The 20,787-nt window shown below is 39.5% G+C and overlaps 1 protein-coding gene across 4 annotated transcripts; it reads right to left on the bottom strand.

Annotated features, from left to right (window-relative positions):
* Window positions 1–2,932: 2,932 nt before the first annotated feature.
* On the bottom strand, window positions 2,933–15,664 carry ZFAND6 (zinc finger AN1-type containing 6). Of its 4 annotated transcripts, none has more exons than XM_010176393.2 (5): window positions 15,491–15,664; window positions 13,889–14,000; window positions 11,646–11,746; window positions 4,539–4,652; window positions 2,933–3,924 (listed from the first exon to the last, which is right to left on the bottom strand). In XM_010176393.2, the coding sequence occupies exons 1-5, from the start codon at window positions 15,639–15,641 to the stop codon at window positions 3,776–3,778; spliced, it is 627 nt and encodes a 208-aa protein (XP_010174695.1). In that variant the 5' UTR covers window positions 15,642–15,664; the 3' UTR covers window positions 2,933–3,775. The 4 variants fall into 4 exon arrangements, with proteins under 4 accessions (XP_010174695.1, XP_010174709.1, XP_010174701.1 ...); XM_010176407.1 differs by having other exon boundaries at window positions 11,646–11,686; window positions 13,913–14,000; window positions 15,491–15,641; XM_010176399.1 differs by having other exon boundaries at window positions 13,889–13,964; window positions 15,491–15,641.
* Window positions 15,665–20,787: the final 5,123 nt, after the last annotated feature.

The following is a 20,787-nucleotide window of genomic DNA, read 5'->3' as shown; positions in this document are numbered from 1 at the left end:
ATAAACCCTCATGTGAAACTGGGGCCTTCTTTTAACAGGTACATTGCTGTTGATGGGTGGTCCAGACAGGTCCAAGACCAGAGGCAATGTCGCTGTTGTACCTTCTGTACCTTCACTTACACTCAACAGTGTAATGATTCTGCCCACACTGAGTAGTTCTTCCACCCAGAGCTCAGCAGCCCTTGGGAAGTTGCACAACTCACACCTGAAACTGCACTTGGTGTGCTTTTTAGTTTTGTTGTGCTGCTCCCGAGTCCTTCCATTTCCTCCAGACAGTTCCAGCAGCTTAAAAACAGAGCTTATGTGCCAACAAGCATAAAGAGCAGGGATGGGACACTGGTCTTTCTGCTCCCAGCTCCACCTTTCCCCTCCTGCAGAAGAAAATTCACCATGGTCAGGAAAAGTAGAAACCAATGATTATTTCCTTGATATTAGAATAATAATAATAATAATAAATAGCAAAGACCACCCCTTTTCAATAAAAATTGTTAGATGTTTGTGATTGCCAAAGCACTGATATCCTGCTCTTTTTTCCCAGCAGAGAAGACTCATTAGAAGAAACGCAGCAAGCCACAGAGCCAGCTATTCAGTGTAAGGTGACACAAGTGACACAACACCATTGACAACAGCCCATCTGTGCAAGCTCCTCACTAGCTCACACGGTGCCATTTGAAAGTGGGTCTTATTTAAATAATACAATGCCTGGCACAAACTTCTGTAAACGTTCCTGTAAATTCCTGTACCTAAGGTACAACTCCATTCCACTGATTGTTGGGAATGTTTTTAAGGCAGCGAAGAGGTTTCACGTTGAGGTTATAGGACTTGGGTGTATAACCTGCTTATTCCAAAACAAGAACATTTCAAAAGCATGTTTCAAAGACACAGCGTGCATCTCGAGAAGACAGATTTACTCAAGTGTTTTGTAGTGCTGCAAATGTGCTGGCATTGAAATGTTCATCTGCTCCTCTCAAACCGGTGACACAATACAAAGCTTCACTAGTTTTCCAGATTGAGCAGCAGATCAACCACCATGGTAACACGGAGCCAACGCCAAAGCAAACAAAGATGATGCGCAATTCTGAAGTGTCAAGGAAAGGTGGATTTCCAGTCTAAATGCAGGCTCCTCTTTCAACATTCTTAACTCTGAGAAATACACACAAGTCAGGGCAAAGGAAGTTTATTAGATTGATCTGAGAGCAGTACCGATGGAAGGAGAAGTGCTCGATGCTGATCTGCCTCACTTGGTTCCACCACAGCACTGCAAGGCGGGTTTCTTCTTGGCACAGTCACGTTTCCTCCCATACAATCAAAGGCCAGAAGAGTTGTTGCTTCAGAACAGGCAGTGGTAAAGGGAGCACGTAAATTCCAAAGGCAGGTGCTTTTCTTGTAGTTTTTCTTATTTCAGTTTCTCAGATATCAGAAAATACAAACAGAATTGACTTCCCGCCCCATTGTACAGTGTCTCCTCTCTGCTTGGCCCAAAAGTAGCACTGTCAGAAGAAAGGCAGATTGGAGGGGAGGGCACACAGGGGAGAGAAAAAGACACTTCTAGGAAAAGGAGGAGAGAGACCAGAAATAGAGAAGGAAGAGTCAAACTGAGAAGGATTAGAGAAGAGGGAAGTAGGAAAGAAGAAAGCAAACTGAGAAACACCCACAGAAGAGGAGAAGCTGCTGCTCTTCCCTGCTCTGTGCTGTGTAAGAGGAAACTCTGTAAATGCTCTGAGGAAATACAGGATCTTTGACCCACAAAAAGGCAGACCATTACCGAAACTTGATGGAAAGAGTTATTTATTCCCTCTTTTACTATAAAAACTATGTGCTTCATAGATTGTGGTTAAGCCATTTTTGCAAGCACAAGATACTTCATTTTGTCTTTCAAATTACTTTCCACAGCTATCTGATAGAGAAAGCTCCTTCTGCTGCATAGTATTTGTATGCTAAATGTAGTAGTGCTTTATCTACTAATTGCCAGCCACAGCTTTTAAAGAGCATTCAGAATTTTAAAGGATGTAGTCAGCTTTGATTAAAAATTTAATGTTTTAAATAAAACCACACAGTGTCATTTATTTCACAAATGCCTGAAAGCAGCAGCAAGTCACCAAGTGAAATTTCAGCTGCAGATCAGTACCATCTGGAGAGGAATTAGTTCTACTTTACTGTACTGCTAAGTCTGGTGATAAGCAGCACTGGCTGAAGTTACCATGGCACTACATAAACCACTCAACCTTGATGTTATATGGATGATGAGGGGGGTGCAGGGTTGAGGCACAGACTCTGATCTGACAAGACACACAGTCTTAATTAAAAGAAAGTTACTGAGCACCCTCACAAGACAGTAAAAGAACAATTCCTCTTACCCCCAGATGGGCATCACTTACAAGCCTCGAGATCTGCTAAGGAGCATGTGGAAGGCGGCTGTGTCAGTGTTCAACACTGGTCTACAGATTTCAAACCTGAAAATTAAGGATGTCTCACTGGATAAACCATCTCAAGAACCCCTCTCTCTCACCTAACTTCAAGGAAGCCTGTGCTGTGCCATCTGTCAGACACTGGATCACAAACCCCACAGCTGTATTTCCCAGGACAGAATCACGTGCATGGATCCACAGCCTAGTCACCAGCCACATCTGTTTTACCCATTGGTCTGCCCCCAGCTTAAGTACGTTGTGACAAATGACCCCAACTCCTGCACCAGTGAGACACTGCACAGGAAGCACAGAGAACTCCCTGTGCAGAATGTATCAATGCATGAGGTAGAAAGCTTCTGGAAACTGTAGTCTGATAGATAAAGGTGAAAAGGTTAAAAAAGAAAAAATAATCAGAAGTTAGTGGGCATCAGGATATGGACAGTGTCTGTGGATAAACATACTAAGTGTGGAACCACCAATGGAAGGTCCCCACAAAAATAAAGCAAGAGAAATCCAAATTAAAGATGCCAGTGACAGTCACAGGGGCTCCGATTTTTTTTTTTTAATTTTATTTAATCAAAGTTAAGACGTGGATAAACATAAATACAGCACAGGTACTTCAGATCATTCTTCATATTTGTGTACAGACAGACTGATGGATGTAATCCCAATGAAACCTGCAGTCAATGAAGTGCATACAGCCTTCCCCCCACACACACACAAAAACAAAACCCAAATTAAAAAAAAAACAAAAAACAAAACAAACCACGCAGACAATCTCAGCACACACTCTCATTACAAATGATTCATACATAAATAGGTAGAGGGTGCAAACAAGCTAATATGCGAACATGTATAACCTCTCGTTAATGGGGAAAAAAAAAACAAAACAGAAGCAGCCATAATGATTAAAATACATTCAGTTACTGATAACTAGTTGTGCCATACAAGGCATTATCAAAAAAAGGAAATTGTGCTGCAGAGAAAAGCTATATACAACAAGAAAATAAACTGCAAAGTTAACGCATGCATGTTTTATCCTGGAAAAGCACAGCCCTCCAATATTTTCTCCACGTTTGTTATAAAAGCCCTCTGCACTCAACTAAAATTAAAATGATCTTAAAGGATAATACTTGTAAAGTTTACTTAAGTCTTCAGCCACAGAAAACTGCAATGAAAATAAATGTTCAGTCATTTTCAAAACAAAAAAACAAAAACAAAAAAAATCTATTCATCTGATGACATGCATGATTAAAAGGTCTAGGCAAGATACACTGCTCTACATTCCTGATGACTAAGGAAAAAAGCTCAAGTCAATTTAATCTGCAGATGGTCAGAGGATTTTGTATTCCAGCAGAAGCAGCAGTTCAGATCTTCTGGATCTTTTCCCCAACGACTACGGGATTCTCTTTTCTGATTTTCTCAGCAGCATCAGCTTTGTAATTGTAAGAGCAACTGTGTACATCTGAATAACGGTGCATACCACAGTAAACGTTTCCACACCGACACTCAAACCCTGTGGACAGAAATATTAGTTTAGATATTTCAACATTCTTAATTATACTGCTTTGTTTTAAATCCTAAATGTGTTCACTCACTAGCAATACATCTCAGTCACCAGTGTCAACCAGCCAAAGAGCCTCTGCTGCAGAAAGCATAAGAATCACAAATAATACATTTTTAAGTGATTACAGTAAGATTTGACTTGACCTTTCCTTTGTACCACGCAATACACTAGCACAAAACACATTCCTAGAGACCTCCTGCTCTTTTTTCTTTGTTTCTGAATCTTCGCCCCGCAGAACTCAAGTTTTCTTAGGCCCTTTCACTGAACCACTGCAAAGCTGGTTACTGAACAGCAGCAAACTATCATCCAATTCGTCAGCTAAGCAGACTTCCAAATGGAAGCACTTGGAATTAGGAATTTCACTTAAAGACAGGAAGCTGAAAAACAAAATAATATGATTGACTACATCTAGTAAGAGCGAAGCAGAAAGCACCTTTGGCCAAATTTTATTTCAAGTCAACAACATCGAAATGATCATGCCCCATTTTCCCCTTAGGAGAAACTTTTAAGGGTCCAAAGCTTAAATAAGTCTCTCTAAGAAAGGTGAAATCAGAATTTCTTACCAGTAAGTCCAACCTTCTTCCTGCACATGAAACAACGATTCTTTTTCTGTTTTGGTTTGTCAAGCGACTTGTCTTGTTCTTCAGGTGTAGGCTCTGCATTCTCTGACACTGAAGCTAACATTAAAAAAGTTAATAAGAACAATGGGGAAAAAAAAAAATGCCTGTCTCTCTCCCCTTTCTCTGCTTAAGTTACACAATAATGTAAAGCCCACATTGTAAATTGAGGTTCTGGGGTTCACCATTTTGCTGCAGCTTCCATGTCTCAAGTGTAATGGACCCTCAGTAGTGGCACTGGAACTCCCCTCCTCCTAGACCTTCAATCAAATTTCATTAGAGAATTCACTGAATAGTCATACAAAGCTGACAGTACAAAAACATCATGAAGAAACAGAATAATTAAAAATCAAGTTTAAGAGTAAGATTCAGTGCTGTCAGATGTAGGAAGAGAATCCAACATCAACTGCTTCCCCATCAGTATTACTAGTCCAGGTCCTAAAATCTGCTTGTAAGAAGCATTTATTAGGATCAGTTGAGCAAAACACTGCCTTTCAAATACTGAATCAACATTATTTTTGCTGAAGGCTGCAGTACTGAGGCCTCACAAAACAGTGTTTCACAACAGTCTCTAACACTGTGACACTGCTGCTCTTGCACACCTGGAAAAAGCCTACAGAAAGGCTAGTCACTACCTGGGGTGAGACAGCATTAGCTCAAGATACACAGACTTACAGGGAGGAAATACACTATCCAGAAACTCCGAGGGAAGCAGGCAAACACCTCATTTTAAAGACAATTTTCAACCTACTTCAATGTTCTTTCACATCTGAAAGAGACAGGTTACAGGTTGTGTGGGAGAATATAAACAAGTAATGGTAGTATTTGCCTGACCCAGGCAAAAATAGAAATTGGCTGGTTTTCCTCTAGTATTTGCACATTCCTTACATTACAAAACAGAAATAGAAACCAAAAAAACCCAACTTCATTTCAAGAAGGGCTGAGAGCCAATCTCTGCCTACCAGCCATTGCTAAATCACAGCAGGACAAGTCTCCAGTAAGGTACACAGAAGGTAGAAGTATTTGCAGCAAAGAAGCAAAGAATGAAAGCAGGGTCTATCTGGGAGGAGTGTCAATGGAAGCAGAGCTAGAACCAGTGCTGTAAAGAAGGGAATACAACAGCAAGCCCAGACACTGTCAGGAAAAAAGCTGCAGGCATCTCTGTGCAGCTGGACTTTTGTTAGGGGAGACTGTCAGATGCAGTTCTGTGCTAGTTCTATGCCAGTCGACTGCTACTGTGCATGACAATTCTGGTGGGGTTTTTTCCTGTGCTGCTATTCTGATGATTTTTTTTAATTTTTTTTTTAAAGGAAAGGGTATTTTCCACTGTTGAAATGTATCAAAACATTGTAGTCTGTACCAAGCAACATCAACAGGTAGCAAAATACCTCACCACCAGCAAAGACTTTGCTCGAGTGGACAGTATACTTTAAAAGCTAATCTAGCAAAGACAGGCTATGGTTTATTAAATTTATTAAATCCTTTAAAAGTCACCATCTATGTTACAAGCAGAGCTTTTCTGTGTCCTGAAATTTGTAAGAACTGATAGTTTGCAAAAAAAAAAAAAAGGTTAAATGGCTTTAAATGGCTGTTAAAAGGTACATTTCTGCGTGGACATATAATATCCAAAGGTTTGCAAGATAAGAATCAAAAGCAGTAAGGATTAAAGTATCAGAAGTGGTAAGACTTACTCAAATGAACTCTTGCAGTGTTATACAGAGCAGATATTGCAGCATTTATTGATTTATTAAGACAGCTTCATTCTATTAATTAGCATTTAGCAGCTAACATTCTCAAGTTTGCATTTCCTGTTGTAGCAAAATACAGTTACCTCAATATAAGTTTTACTAAAAGCCTCTAACTATCAGCCAAATTTAGGAAAAGCTGGCACTGTTCCCTGCCTAACAAGGCTCTAATACACATGTACTTACATTTTCTTTGTGCATATGGCTCTCACATTAAAAAGGTTTAAAAATATTTAAGGGTTGCTGCTCACTGTAGAATTGAGTGGGAAGATTCTTCTACTGCTGCCACCAGTCACTCTTTGTATATATTATAGTAACCATAAGTTTTAGATCTCAATTTGCTTTTGCATAGAAGCCTGAGATTTAACTCAAAATCCCCTATGATAATCATGGATATCCCAACCACTAAACCACCTTTAGATGACAAAGTACCAGTGTTTAGTGCTCCATCTATAAGCTAGCTGTGATGAATGCAATTAAAAAAAAAAAAAGCCAGGTAAAATGCAATACCACCCAGTTTGGAGCTCACAGGAAACATGCTGCAGCCACTCCCAGCGGCTGTACTTTGTTTGGATTCCAGGATGCTGCTGCCTGCTCTGCTTGAACCGATTCCCTCCCTTCCCCCAGCCCCAGCTCTGCCTTTAGCTGGAGAACAGACGCCCTGGCAGCATCAGTACAAGCTACCAACTAACCAAAAAGGAAATAAAGCATGAGCACACATTTGTTTTTCTGGAGCTGACAAGTTGGGCTGCCCACTAGAAGTTCTCTGTTTTACAGAGCATGTTCTTAGCTGATCAAAACAGAGCCTGGATTTCCTCCTGAAGGCAGGAGCTTTTGCTACTGTTTTGCTTGTGTCTACCCTGCTTGAACCTGGACAGTGTACTGGGACTGACCATGAAAACAGCACCCATGAGATAAAGCAAACTCCAGTCCTTGCATCCCTGCAGGCACAACACAGAACAGCCTGCAAGACTCCTGGCACCTCAACTGTTCTCTCCCTGCTCTGGATGTTTTGCATTTATTCCCCCCGTATCACAAGGCAGAGCTTCTCAAAGAAAACAGTTCCTCATTCCCACAGAAAGATTATTAACAGCTACATTTACCTCTTAAGTGCACCTGACCAGACCTAGGAAGAAGAACACCCATTCCTCCAGAGGGATGAAAGGTGAAATTAATCCTAAACAGCAGATTGCTGTTAACATTTTAACACTAAACTTAAGTAATCAGCCTAAAATACACTGTTTCAGTGTTGGGAAGAGGCAAATTAAATAAAAGCACACTTACCCAAAGAACTTAGATTTACATCTTTCTCCTGAATGTCTCCTCTCTCCTTGGAGCATTCATCCAGTAAATCAGGATATTCTACATTATTTTCTATGTTTGCATCATAATCACACTCTACCTCTGAGCCCCTGGTACTGTCACAAAACTCTGAAGCATCCATCAATTCCTCTCTAGCTCTGTCTACTGAGTTAGCCTTGATAAGGTCCACTGAAGTCAATGCCATTGGTTCAACAGCATTCACCTTAGGCTAAGTTATCTCCATGTAAAATTCTATAGCAAACTAATTGTTTTAATATTTTTTTTCTTAAACTCAGTCAGCAATGACTGAATTTTTAAACTGTTTTACCTCACAAACACCCTAGATGAATGCAAACCCAGGTGACTTCTTTGAAAAGAACAGCCATGCACCTTTTAGCTAGCCAAGTCTAACCACACCATATTACACGACTGACCGCACTTTGCAATGCTAATACATGGACCTCTTCAATTTAGTAATGAGTTTGAAAATAAAGAGCAGCTGTTTTGCCTCTCCGAAGTTTTCAGCCTCAAAAGAGGCTAAAAGCTCACACACTAATATGATTTATGCTTTTAGTCCTATATTCTTGAGTTGTAAGAGCTCCATAACATATGCAGTGGAGTATTCCTGCCTTCCATTTACCTTTAAAAACCTCCCTGAAATATAAAGCATGAATCCTAGCCTGGATGGTTTTAAACTCATTAATCCTAGAGAAGTGAAGCGCCTTTCTACCTGCTTGCAGGCTTGCTGGGAAGCAGCCTGGTTAATCCCCTGGCTAACAAATAATGAATCCTGACTGGCTAATCCTAACAGGGCTGTAATGTTGACCAAAACGCATAACAGTCCATGAGGCAATCTAAAATGAGTTGGGAGAGATGGTCAAAACAGAAGAGAGCTGCTACAAAAGCTGGACTGTACCTTAATGCATTTCATTTTAGGTCACCATTAATGACATGTTCATGATATTAAAGTATATTAAAATTTTAAAAAATAATAATATCTATTAGCCACTAACTAGTGTCTGGGCTTTTCGTAGTGTTCAGTACCTACAAGCATTATGACTCAGTCACTAAACGTAAAAATCTAGATTTACTAACATATTCTATAAGTTTCCCCTATTGCTTTTGCAATGCATAAATCCAATGAAGACAAATCTGAACTGCTCTTTGGGATTTTTATTCCTTTGTAGTTTTAGGTTGTCTGCAAGCATCAAGGGCTGTGTGCACACAGCTCAAGTTCCATTTATCTGTCTGCTTTAAAAAATAATAATAGTAATCTAAGAAAGCCTAACTATTCACCCAATCCTTCATTCATTGTTATTGTAGCCCAGCCAATTTTGTTAAAGGGCAACTTCAGAGGACCTCAACCACATACAACAGACTAACTTATTATACAAGTAGCATAAAACAATTTACTCCACAACAGACATTCCAAAACAAGCAAGATTTTTATCAGAATAAATACTGAACAAATTTATCAAAGATGACATAATTCCTTTTTTTTTTCCTTTTACTTCCCTACATCAACAGAAGTAGCATTACAAGCTATTCAGTCTGGGACCAACTCCCACAGTTCTGTGACTTACTTTTTTAAATGCTATAAAGCCAGACAATACTAAACAACTGATTCACACATTTCTATTACAACCTTGTCAGCAGCCTAAAATTCAAATTCTGAATGATGGGGAGAAAAAAACAAAACAAAAAAACTTTAGGATGCACAGTAGTGACCATCCCATGCAATCCACTTAGCATCCATTATAAGCTGCCTTCTTTACAAACTTACTCTTTCAAAGCAAGATACTTTAAAACTGGAAACACTAAATTTCCTATGATTTTCAGTTAAGGGATAGCACAGAAGCAACTCTTCAGAAAATGAGGCTGACCCTGCCACAGCGAGTTATAAATAGGGATTGTAATTTAGAACTGCAATTACACAGTGGTGGTGTTCTTAGTTTAGAAATCACTACGGTACAAAGAAAAGGACACAGCTGAGTATTCTAAACACATGATATAGGCTGATCCTTATAACACATACTGTAAAATGCAAATATGCTCCTGAAATCAAAGCTTCTGGTTGAGAAACCTATCTTCTCATAGGGAGAATCAGCTGTCGAGATGGAGGAGAAGTAAATTTATCTAAATGGGTAAGAGAGACACTCCTGAAAACTTGCTAGGAAAGTCTTTTCACAAGCCCAAGTCACCTCATAGTACAAGCATCAAAGATTATTTTAAAATAATAAAGCCAGTGAAAAGACAGTAGATGCTGCAAACCTACAGTTTCAACTTATAGTTAAGCCAACATACACATGTAAACAGAGACACTAATTCAGGCACTGGATGGAAGAACAAGAATCATGAGACTAACAGGAAGAAGAAAAAAAAAGACAGGGTAGTAGGTAGATCAGCTTACAAAGTTGCCTGTATGTTCTCTGATATATGCTACAACCATATCAATGTAAATCTGTAGTGCAATAATACTCATGTGCCTGACCAAAGCATTCTGAGGTTCACAGAAAGGGATGTACCTGCACAGGAGCTGGGTTACAGCTGGCACACACCACATCCCAGGTTCCCCGTACGGCACAAGAAAGATGAAAGTTGAACCATACCTGTACTTCTCAGAGATATATCAACTAAAAATCTAGCTTGCAAACCTGCCTCTGCTGTGCAAATATATAGAACTTAAGCAGCTTAACCCTTTTCAGCAGTAGCTCTCCCCTCAAGCCGGGTAAGGCCAGACCTCATTGATCGGTATTAAGAGCATGCCTCATGCACATTGTCAACACTGAGGCAACAAGAGCTCTCAGCTCCAGAAAAACTAAATAGCAGATACTGGAATGTCTAGAATGTATCTTTTTACAAAACAACATGTTTCTAATAACTGACATCTCAACAGCTAGTACAAAATGGCATTCGCATGAAAACCTTTTCTCAGAGTTTTACAGCTACTGTTTGTGTGACCGAGGAAGGGGCCTTAGTACAGCAGCTGAATAACGACTCTTCTATTCCACCCTACAGGGAGGGAGAGCTCAGGTTTAGAAAAGTGTCTGAAAAGCACAACTTTGATACCAGAGGTACAATGGAAGAAATTATATTTAGCATCTTTAAGTGGAATTCCATGTTGCATCTGTGGAAAACCCAAACTCCTATGTTGAGACTAGTCTACAGAAACATAACTCTGCCCACTAAAGCCTTCGCTGTGTCAGCAGAAGGAAAGGCAGAATGCTGACTGACTTACCTTCAAATATGTTTTTATAAAGTCTACAGATTGCAAGTCTGAGAAAATTTTGTATGCTATCTAGCATTTTTGCATTTTCCTAAGAAATACTAATAAAAACTCTTTAGTTTTAAGCTCTGTAAGCCTGCACATAAAAATAATTTTTAAAAAAATCAAATAACTCTTTACATCGTACCAGCAATAAGGATTTTAAGCCAATATACTTAAAATCACCTATTCAGCCATTTTCCTTCAAGCAACCAGAGTTTGTGGTTTGGTAATTTTGTATTTGATAAAGTGAATTTCAGTGGGTGAAAATATTACACCACTACAGTTCACAGTTGAAAGGTTCTTTTGTAGGTGCTTCATGTTTATACAAGATACTAACACTGTTCTTACAATAGCTATGCCATAACACCCTCTATCACAAATATACTCATGAAATTCTGTGATGTTTGCTGCACACAACTACTCTGAAAAGTAACAGATACTCAAAACTACTTACAAGTAATAGCTGTGGCATAAAGACAGAACAGAAAATTGATTTATGATGTGCATTGCCAACCCCAAATAACACACTTGCTACAGCAGATACTGAAATCACCAGTTAAATTTTGCAGTTTAAGATGTACTTGCCTTTTAGGAAAAGAAAGTTTATCCTTATTTTGTTTTCTGATTTCACAGAATATTTGGGTTTGAGAATAAGCCATCTCTTGAACAGGAAAAAATTAAGAATAAAGTTTTTAAAATATTAGTCGTAAGTTCTGTCTCTGAAAACTTGGCACCAACCTTGCAAATCTTCTGTCTCGGGTACTGTTTTGTCCGCAGCCGTACTATCCGGTTGGGATGATGCTACAGATTCTGTTAAAAGTGACTGACTTGACACAGGGCTGGAGGACAAAAAGCAAGTTGTTATTTTTACAAGACATGTCCATGTTCTATAGAGCATTCATTAGAGTACATCTTGATTAAAAAGCATGCCAAAACTTTTCACTCTGAAGTTGTTTCTGTAACCATTTAAAAAACACCCCAGTGTCTAAGAATATTGGACAATATAAATTAATGAAGTTAAACATTTTTGCATTCTTACTGAATGCAACAAACCAGTTCAATTATAAAATGGGAAAAAAAAATATTTGGGGGTAGTTTGACACGCCATTCCTCTACACAGAAGCAACAATGCAACATTCAATATGCAAGGATTTTTATAACACAAGTCAGCAAGATAATTGTACAGGAGCTACTTTTGGTGTTCTAGTGATACGAACAAGAAAATTGCAGCATGTCAATGTTTCCAGTAACAAAGCATCTGCAGCTGTACACAGAAATCCTTAGACCTCTGCAGTGTAAAGTGGTACTGGCCAAACTTCCCAACCCTACCAGCCATACTGCTAAAGTCACACAATGGCTGAAAACTCACAGATTAATACCCTGGGCAGTTATGGGAGAGAGATTCGATACCAGCACTCACCTGCAGCCAAACTGCTCATCCAGCAGCTCTATTATGGCCCAAGACAGAGCTGAAATCCCAAGTGAGAGGTGGCACCACCCTATTTTCCCACCTTGTTTCTCCCTTTCCACTTAGGGATTCACTCTGAATCCAAGAAATTGGATTATCCAGAAGCCCATGAATCAGCAAAGCCACTACCACTAGTCCATGACACAACCAGGGCATTGGAGCCGCAATGTTAATTGCCAAGAATTGCATGTAGGTCTTGAACTACAGGTTTGGTCACCTACAGAAGGGCTCTGTCAGTTTACTAGACATTTCCTCAGAGTATCATAACTCTACAGCATTACTAGAGACTGAAGTTGAATCCATGCTTTATTTTAGAAAAAAGAACAAGTGACACTGATTTTTTTCAAGGGCAAGTCTGAGAGTAACCATCCACTCATTTCTCCTGCAACCAGTAATCAAGCCAGTAATCAGAGATATATTTTTTTTCTCTCTCATGGTATTATAAAGATTGTGTGAGAAAACAAACACAAGTCACCTCTGTGCACTGACTCGGATGATTTTTGTTTTTTTCTTTTTTACACACTGATACAACTCTTCTTGTGTGCAAGATACTTATTTTCTACCCCCCATTTAGAAATCCCAGAATGGAAAGACCAAATACAACATCAAGCATGGGCACCTAGCACTCAGTGCATATGCAGGATGCAAGCATGAGAAAACACCTCCTAAAAAAAGCTCAGGAGCAGAAAGCACAGTCTGAACAGAATCAGACAACAATAACTGATGAAGTCACCCTCAGCCTGTGTTTTACTACATTCTGATTTTTAAAGGAAAGTAAGAATGAATTTTACTGAAAGTTAGCTTCAATAGTACAACACTAACATTTTTCACTTAAAAAATTTTCAAAGCACTTCAGCCACTGTTGGTTGTACGATGCTAAACTGAAATGCAGCCACTAAATACAAATATTTAGCTTTTACAAATGGAGAGCACTTAGTAAGTCTGAGTGATTTACAAGAGGACATTATGTCTCCTTGAATAATCCAGTTGGAAATTACTTGCTTAAGAAATCAGTTCAGTAGCACAACTTGTACTAAGATTCAGCTATCTTTTCCCTGTTCTAGTACGCTCCACTTTTCACAATGCAACTATTTTGTTAACACATTACCCTACATTTACTTATGAGAGCTCTAGTCATTAGCTTTCTGCCATTTTACAAAATCCTCAAATTTCTAAGATGGAAAGAGCTCTCCTTTGGTAAATGTACAACCAACTGCATGTTGTGGAGTCAGAAGACTAGCCAGACAAATCTCTGTAGAACAGCATGAAGCTGGCAATACTCCTATTGGAGGCTAAATTCTAAAGATGAATTTGCATTTGAATGCAAGATGTAGCTAACAGACCAGCTACTATTTACTGTGAGATCCCATGCTTTAAAGTTAGCAGTTAAACCTTACACATTTTCCTAATCCAGGCCCTAGCATTTAATTATGCAGCAACAGTGCATTTCATTTAATCATCCTGATACAGATTTCCATGTAAAAACACAGAACAACAGGCAGAAACAGCTTACCTTGGCTGCATAGATGGAGTTGATGTAGAATCTAAAGTTGACTGGGTTTCCTGGGTGCTGCCTTCTGTGCACTGAACTGGTAAGGACTCAGGTATACTACTGACAGAAGTTGCTGGAAGAAAGACACTACTGTAAAATGTGTTACTCTACTTCCTGGAATTACAAAAGTTATACAATGCAATTTTTCTTCGACCCCCATGACACCACCCAGGAAAGTAGTTGAATCTCAGCCTATATCATAATGAAACATAATTTTACAAAAAGTAATTATGTTCGGCATTATTTTGATCACATTCCAGCCTCAGGCCCCTAGAAGTTACAAAGCAGAAAGTTTTGAAGCTGGAGCTTTAAAATAGTTACTACTTTCTGCTAATGAAAAGCATCTACAAACAGCTTTCTCAGCACAGACTGCAGTATTCTGACATTATAAGCTTGGTTTTTGTTTAAAAAAACCAAGGTGGATCTGTGAGAAACAGTAGTAGCATCCTAATGCCAACTTAGGATCCATTTTGAAGTTGTAGAACCTAGATCCCCAGATTTCAATGGCAGCTGTCGCTTCAATTTTAAGTCAAGCTTAATATTAAAGTGAAGGAGGGAAGTCTTCAAGAGTACACCATGAGATTCCTTGCTGTCAGTATCCAGTCAATCCAGAGAGACATTTTAGAAGCTCCAGGGAAGCACTCCCTAACTGTCCTTCCCCCAGCAGAACATAATGAAATTGAAGACATCAGGGTGAACAGAGCAGAGAAAGGCTTCTGCTTTCTGAGGCCACTACCACTAATTTAAATGGGGAAGGGCCCTCTAGCTTTTTCCAGAGTGAATGTAGGAAGACAGCGCTTCTTTCAATAGGAAATCTGCCTTGTAGGAAAGACCACAGTACATGGGGCACTGGGCCAAAAATATCAAAATATATCTCTATTTGAAGTTAGGAGAAACTATTCTTAAAAAGTGTCTACAGGTTGATCCTTCAGCATCAGGCTACAGAAATTAAATAGAACCACAGAATCATAGAATGGCTTGGATTGGAAGGGACCTTAAAAATCATCCAGTTCCAACCCCCCTGCCATCAGCAGGGACACCTTCCACTAGACCAGGCTGCTCAAAGTCTCATCCAGCCTGGCCTTAAACACTTCCAGGGAGGAGCATCCACAGCTTCCTTGGGCAACCTGTTCCAGTGTCTGACCACCCTCATAGTGAAGAGCTTCTTCCTAATATCTAATCTAAACCTTCCCTCTTTCAGTTTAAACCCATTTTAAATGCTTTCCACAGACATTCCTCAAGCTAAATAGTATCTCTACTGTTAGTAATTTCAGGAAAAATATGTCAGTGTAGTATTTTTCCTGCATTTTTGTATCTTCAGATAGGAAACACTCAGATTAATACAAAACGTATTAGCAAGAGCCTACTTCTGAGCAGATTAATCACAGCATGATTACATTATGAGTATTTAATCCAAGTTCATTTCATAAGGTAAGATACTTGAATAAAATGGTTTGCACTAATGCTCCTGTACTTGTAGTATTTGAACACGATCAGGGAGCCAGTTGCCATCTACTGCGGCATTTTGTGTTGATCAAACAGAAGTATGTTAGTGTCACTTACCAGGAGGACTAATTCTACCATTACTGTTCTGCCTTTGAAGATGTTCTTTGTAGCACACTGAACACATGCCATTGGTACGAGGATTCCCATAAAATCCGCAACCAGTGGAACAAAGCATAGGCACTTGGCTACGGTTAGTTTCTTGAGCCATTTTCCCTTCTTCTATAAACCTGAAATGGATACAAACAACCCAGTATTTAGAGCTCTGAGAAAATCCTTCTTTTACAGTTGGCATTTTAATATCTGCAGTTGCCTATAGCTCAGCAAAAAAAAAATCTAGAAAAGATGCCTTGCAGGTAACTTAATACCCTTTCCTAAAAAGCCTGTAAAGTCTGTCCAATAATACAAACACAGCCATATGTATGTTTTGCATGCCCCATAGATACAGACCCTTCCAACCTCATCATTACATATTATATGGTCAATATACAGCCCACAAAGAAAAGTCATTTCAGAAAATATTGGATGTATTACTGCTTCTAGCAGTAAGTTAAAGGGAGGCAAGGGAAGGAGACATCTACACTTAATTCTTCTTGAGCACCTGATACCGTGAATGAGAACTATAACATGAAAGACAAGCATGGTAATGTGTTTACTTACTGCATAATAATTATAATTAATAATAGTCACATGAATTCACAAGTTACTATTTAGTCATTGCGTCATTAGTGAAGGACAACACAACTACTTACCATAAAACCCGTATTATGATTTTTCACATGCAAAAAGAAAATCACCCTTTCAGTCAAAAATATTAAACTAGGTACATATACCTCCTATATCTCTATTTTGTGTGAAAATATACTAAAAATGATAAATAAGAGATAGGTATCAAGGCAGCTCATATAACATCCTTAGAGTGAGTTTTCATAAAAACTGTACAACTTGTATTTTTTGTCCCTGGCTTGTAAAGATCTGCAAACCTCCTTAATACAAGAAAATTACAACAAATTACCTTTTTAACAGTGTTCTGAGCCTCCTACTTTCAAATGGTCTAACTTGTAAATCACTTAAATTCTATCAGTGAGATACATTTTCAATTTTTTTTTCCCTCCTCCATAAATATATTCTTGCCCTTTTTCCTATCAGTTTTGAAAGGGAGAAAGAAAGAAAAAGCTTTAAAAAAACCCAAACCTTTCATTAAGAAATTAAGTATCTCAAGGTATCGGTTCTTCTGTTCAAGATAACTTAGGTCCCACATTTTATACTTCCCAACTGAAAATTAGGCTGAAGCATGGATAATTTTAATTCTTGCAAGTCAAACCAAAGATAAGCAATATTGGGGGGGCAGGGTAGAAATCAATCTTTCAAGCAACTTCAGTATATGTTTCAAAAGCAAGGAAAAGAAAATCCAGAAAGGAAGCAGTTTCAAGGTACTTGAATACTTCACCAGTTGCCAAGTTATAAAACTAGATTAAACCACAGTAAGAAGTCCACCAGGGTAAAAAGATTTCCTTTTACGTAAGGTGTATTTTAGGCCACATACAAACAAGTTTCCCATTATATTGTTTTTAGACAAATTTCCTTATCTCTTCTCACACCCACCGCATTTTGTTTTTATTTTCCCAAAGCATATGAAACTGATACCTCAAAGGAAAACCTCTGGGTTGCAAAGCTAATGGCAACACAGAAACAACAGTCAAATCTGTTCACAGCAACAAGGTGCTCGACTCTGAGGATGAGAAATCATTCAAGATAAGACAAGGAAGACAAACAGGCAAGAAGATTTAAAAAAAAAAAATCTGATAGTATCTCATTCAGCTTCAACCTGCAATTAAGCTTATTTCAGCTGTTTGACTGCACTCCCCCACCGCAATAAAGCAGCATTTGCTTTCAACACACAAAGCCCCCTTTGACCTCAGACGACAGCTAAATTTGATTTCGCTGAAGTACCGTACTTGTCGCTGAAAGAGGACTTTCATTCCTGCCTTTCTCCAGACAGCCCTTGAGAATGAAACTGCAAGGAGCACATGTGGGAATTCAGTTCTTATGCTGGGCCCAACATTCAGCAAAGCCATGTCATGAAAATAGAAATTAACACGAGTTTTCTGTGCTTTGGTAACTCAAACCAATTTATAGATGAAACCATGGGCAAGTCACTTGTGGCATAGAATATTTAAGTGTGAAAGACTAATTAAAAAAACACTTTGGAGAGAATATTTCAAGGGCTAATAGAGACTCAGTGTCACAATACAAGTATTAATCCTTTTCATTTTAGACAATAACACATTAAAAGACCCCTACCACACAAACTTTCAAAATTTACCACGATTACCTTTCTGTTCAATAGTTACCTTCAAGCAGCACAAGAACTCAGTAACAGCACCAGTTACTGCTTGTTTTCTTATTCCCCAACACAACCGTTGCTGAAGGGACCAGGTGCTAAGGCAAACACAGCATAACAATTTTAACGTGGATGTAAAAAAAGTCTGCTCCAATTCAATAAACAAATTGTGAAAGGTGCACAAAGATGCCCAGAAGAAAAGCAAGAAAAGCTGGACTGAGTTCCAGATAAGCCAGTTCCCGAGTTCATTAACCAGCGGATCCTGCCACCAGCCAAAGCACAAACCACTGGCATGAGGCTCCAGAACACTTAAATCTCCAAGGGGAAGTGCCAGGGATTCTTCTGAAGAGCTTTAATAAAAGCCACAGGAAGCGGAAGATCTTTCATTGGTTGCTAATATTTGGGAAATAAAATGGCGAAGAGATAGGATCAAACTGATGCAATGTTATGAAGTCAAACGAGAAAGAAGCTGAACCAATAGCTTGTTGCATTCAGAAAGGAGTAATCACATACATTCCCCCACATCAACTCCAGTGCTCAGCTGGAGCCTCATTTATCCAATTAGTTTCTTCAGCCACCAAAAAAAACACCCCACCAGAAAAAGAGAGAGCCATCATCACCACAGAAAGTTTTGACAGTTCAGTGAGCTCAATCAATTCATACAGAAAAAAAACAAAGCACCACACACAGAGGAAAACCTCTGTAACCAATGTGAGGGATGACATGTGACCAGGAGGGACAACACACATGGGACCTCCTCTTTTAGCAGCCTATAAACTCCTAGATGGGACGGCTGAACTGATCTGTCTGAACCCGAAAGCCACAGAATGCCAAACCAGTATAATAAGCCCTTGCTCCTCAGCTTCTCCCTCCCTCTCCCATGCTGTTTTCTCAGTGCTCATATGCACCAAAACAAACCAAGGAAGAGATCAAATTTAGAAAGCCAACCACCCCAACTTTTGCCAGTTTTAACATAGACTTGTTTCTGTGTGTGTCACATGTGCTGTTTGGGCATGACAGAGGGTCTGCCTGAAGACACATGTGGAACCACTTGTTTCAGCAGCAGAGCAGGCTTAAAGCACTAGCAGAACTACTAGCCAAAAACACGCATTTAACATACAAGAGAATAGAAATGCAGGTACTGGTGGTTCCTGCCACCGCACTTCAGACACATCTCTCCTGTACACATCCAACACTGCACGAGGGCAAAGACCAAGGTGACACAGCACTGTGCCTCAGGGACTTTTCCTCCTCACCACACAGGCAGGTAGGAGTCAAACAGCCACAAGCAGAGGAGCCCGACTCTATCCTTATCTCAGCAAACATGAACAGCAAGAGATCATTGAACAGATGTTTCGGAGGGATGGAAGACCTACCCCTACCCCAGTTCTTGGCTCAGCTTCAGATGATTTTTGTTTCCAAACTGTCCATAATTTCTCATGCAGAAAGATCCATAGTATCGCCGAGCTCAGCCATCACATATGCCAGTAATGGTGGGCTGTCACTGAAATTACACCCTTGCAAGTGCTGTGAAAGGGGTGAGCCTGCTCCTGCAGCCCCAGCCCCTGCTGTGCACACCCACCCCCCTCCCTCGAGTCAGATTAGTTCATCCATCTGACAGAAAAAAACAGGAATATTTATTCTGGTAGACTGGAGAGCTTGCTGATCTGACAGAAGACCAACTCTAGAGAACTGACATACAGCGCAAAGGAAGTGACAAGGCTAAAAATAGGATGACCAACAACCCTTTTTAGGGGCAGCTAGCCCTTGCTGAGCATCAAGCCTACTGTAAAATATACCCTAAGTGCATATTCTATCTGTAGTTTCAAAACTGGTCTCCTAGCTTGGCAACTTCATAGCTGAAGTGACAGTAAGGCCTTGGGTTCAGCATTGCCACATATACGTCCCGCTCGGTTTGAGGTGTCACAAAACAAACGTGGAGCTTGTGAAGCTGCTGGAAATGCCTCTGGGCTCTGCCTGGTTCCCCTGAGCTGTGCTTGCACAACATCCATAGGGTCATCCTGTTACTCTGAATGCAGAATTGATTCATCTTAAAGAAAAATCCAACCAAACTCTTTACAATATTTTAACTATGTTCCCTGCTTTGCTTTTCAGTAAAGTTGAATAACCAGTTGTACGAGCACTAATGAGAAGGAAGCATATTAGAGGGAAGGGCAAGAGCCTTAAACAACCCACCTCAACGCAACCCCAAAACATCCACTGTGTTGGAGATTATGGAATAAACAGCCTCTTTTTGTATTAGCTAAAAAGTGCTAAGCTTAACTCAAAATTACCTCTGATAATTTTCTTCCCCAAAATAATTATTGCCACTAGAAGCATGGCAGCACATGGCTCTGCAGGCCAAGTCCTTCTTTTCCTACAAATTTAGTGATTAAGGTCTACCCATTCCCATTAGTCCTGTCACACACAGACAACTCCATGTATCCGTAAGGCCTGCCCACTACTGCTGCTGCTACAGGGCTGACCATTCCCCCCTCAGCTGTGCACATCCTCAGAGCAAATTATTCTCTATACCAAGGAAAAAAACCAAAATAAACCATATAAAGGACATTCCTTATTATAAAATGTATAGAGCTGAAGCTGTAGAAACACTAAAGCAGGGTAAGTCTTTTGGACATCAGGTTGTCTGGGGAAAGAGCTGCCTCTTCCAACATCCTGCAAAGCAAGTAACAAAATACTTACGTATATCCCTTCCCCAGAGCAGGCACTACAATATTGCTATTTCCCTCCCCGCCCTTTTCCTTTTAATTAAAATGTTTATATGCTAATAGTTTCAAATAACTGATACCTTAGCTTTATAGGCTTCAACTGTTAATCAGTAAGACCAGACAGCAGCATTTTGCAGGATTAAACACACAAGGTTTATGAAAAATCTTTTCCCCTCTCTGCTCTCAACAAGAAAAGAAGAAATCCCACACAGAAGCCAACCTTCTCTTCAGCTGTCTCCCCTAAATAAAATAATAATAAAATAAAATAATAATAATAATAATGT

The sequence above is a fragment of the Antrostomus carolinensis genome, unplaced genomic scaffold (genome assembly GCF_000700745.2).
Source record: "Antrostomus carolinensis isolate BGI_N321 unplaced genomic scaffold, ASM70074v2 scaffold40430, whole genome shotgun sequence".
Lineage (NCBI taxonomy): Eukaryota > Metazoa > Chordata > Aves > Caprimulgiformes > Caprimulgidae > Antrostomus > Antrostomus carolinensis.
This window is presented reverse-complemented; position numbering and strand designations above follow the sequence as displayed.

Bases quoted from the DNA above. Each gene is read 5' to 3' on its own strand.
- ZFAND6 (XM_010176393.2), bottom strand. From the start codon at position 15,641: ATGGCTCAAGAAACTAACCGTAGCCAAGTGCCTATGCTTTGTTCCACT. The intron at 14,001-15,490 runs GTAAGTGACACT...TCTTTCTTCCAG, and splicing joins TGGTAGAATTAGTCCTCCTG to CAACTTCTGTCAGTAGTATA. The intron at 11,747-13,888 runs GTAAGCTGTTTC...TTTGTCCTCCAG, and splicing joins ACTCCATCTATGCAGCCAAG to CCCTGTGTCAAGTCAGTCAC.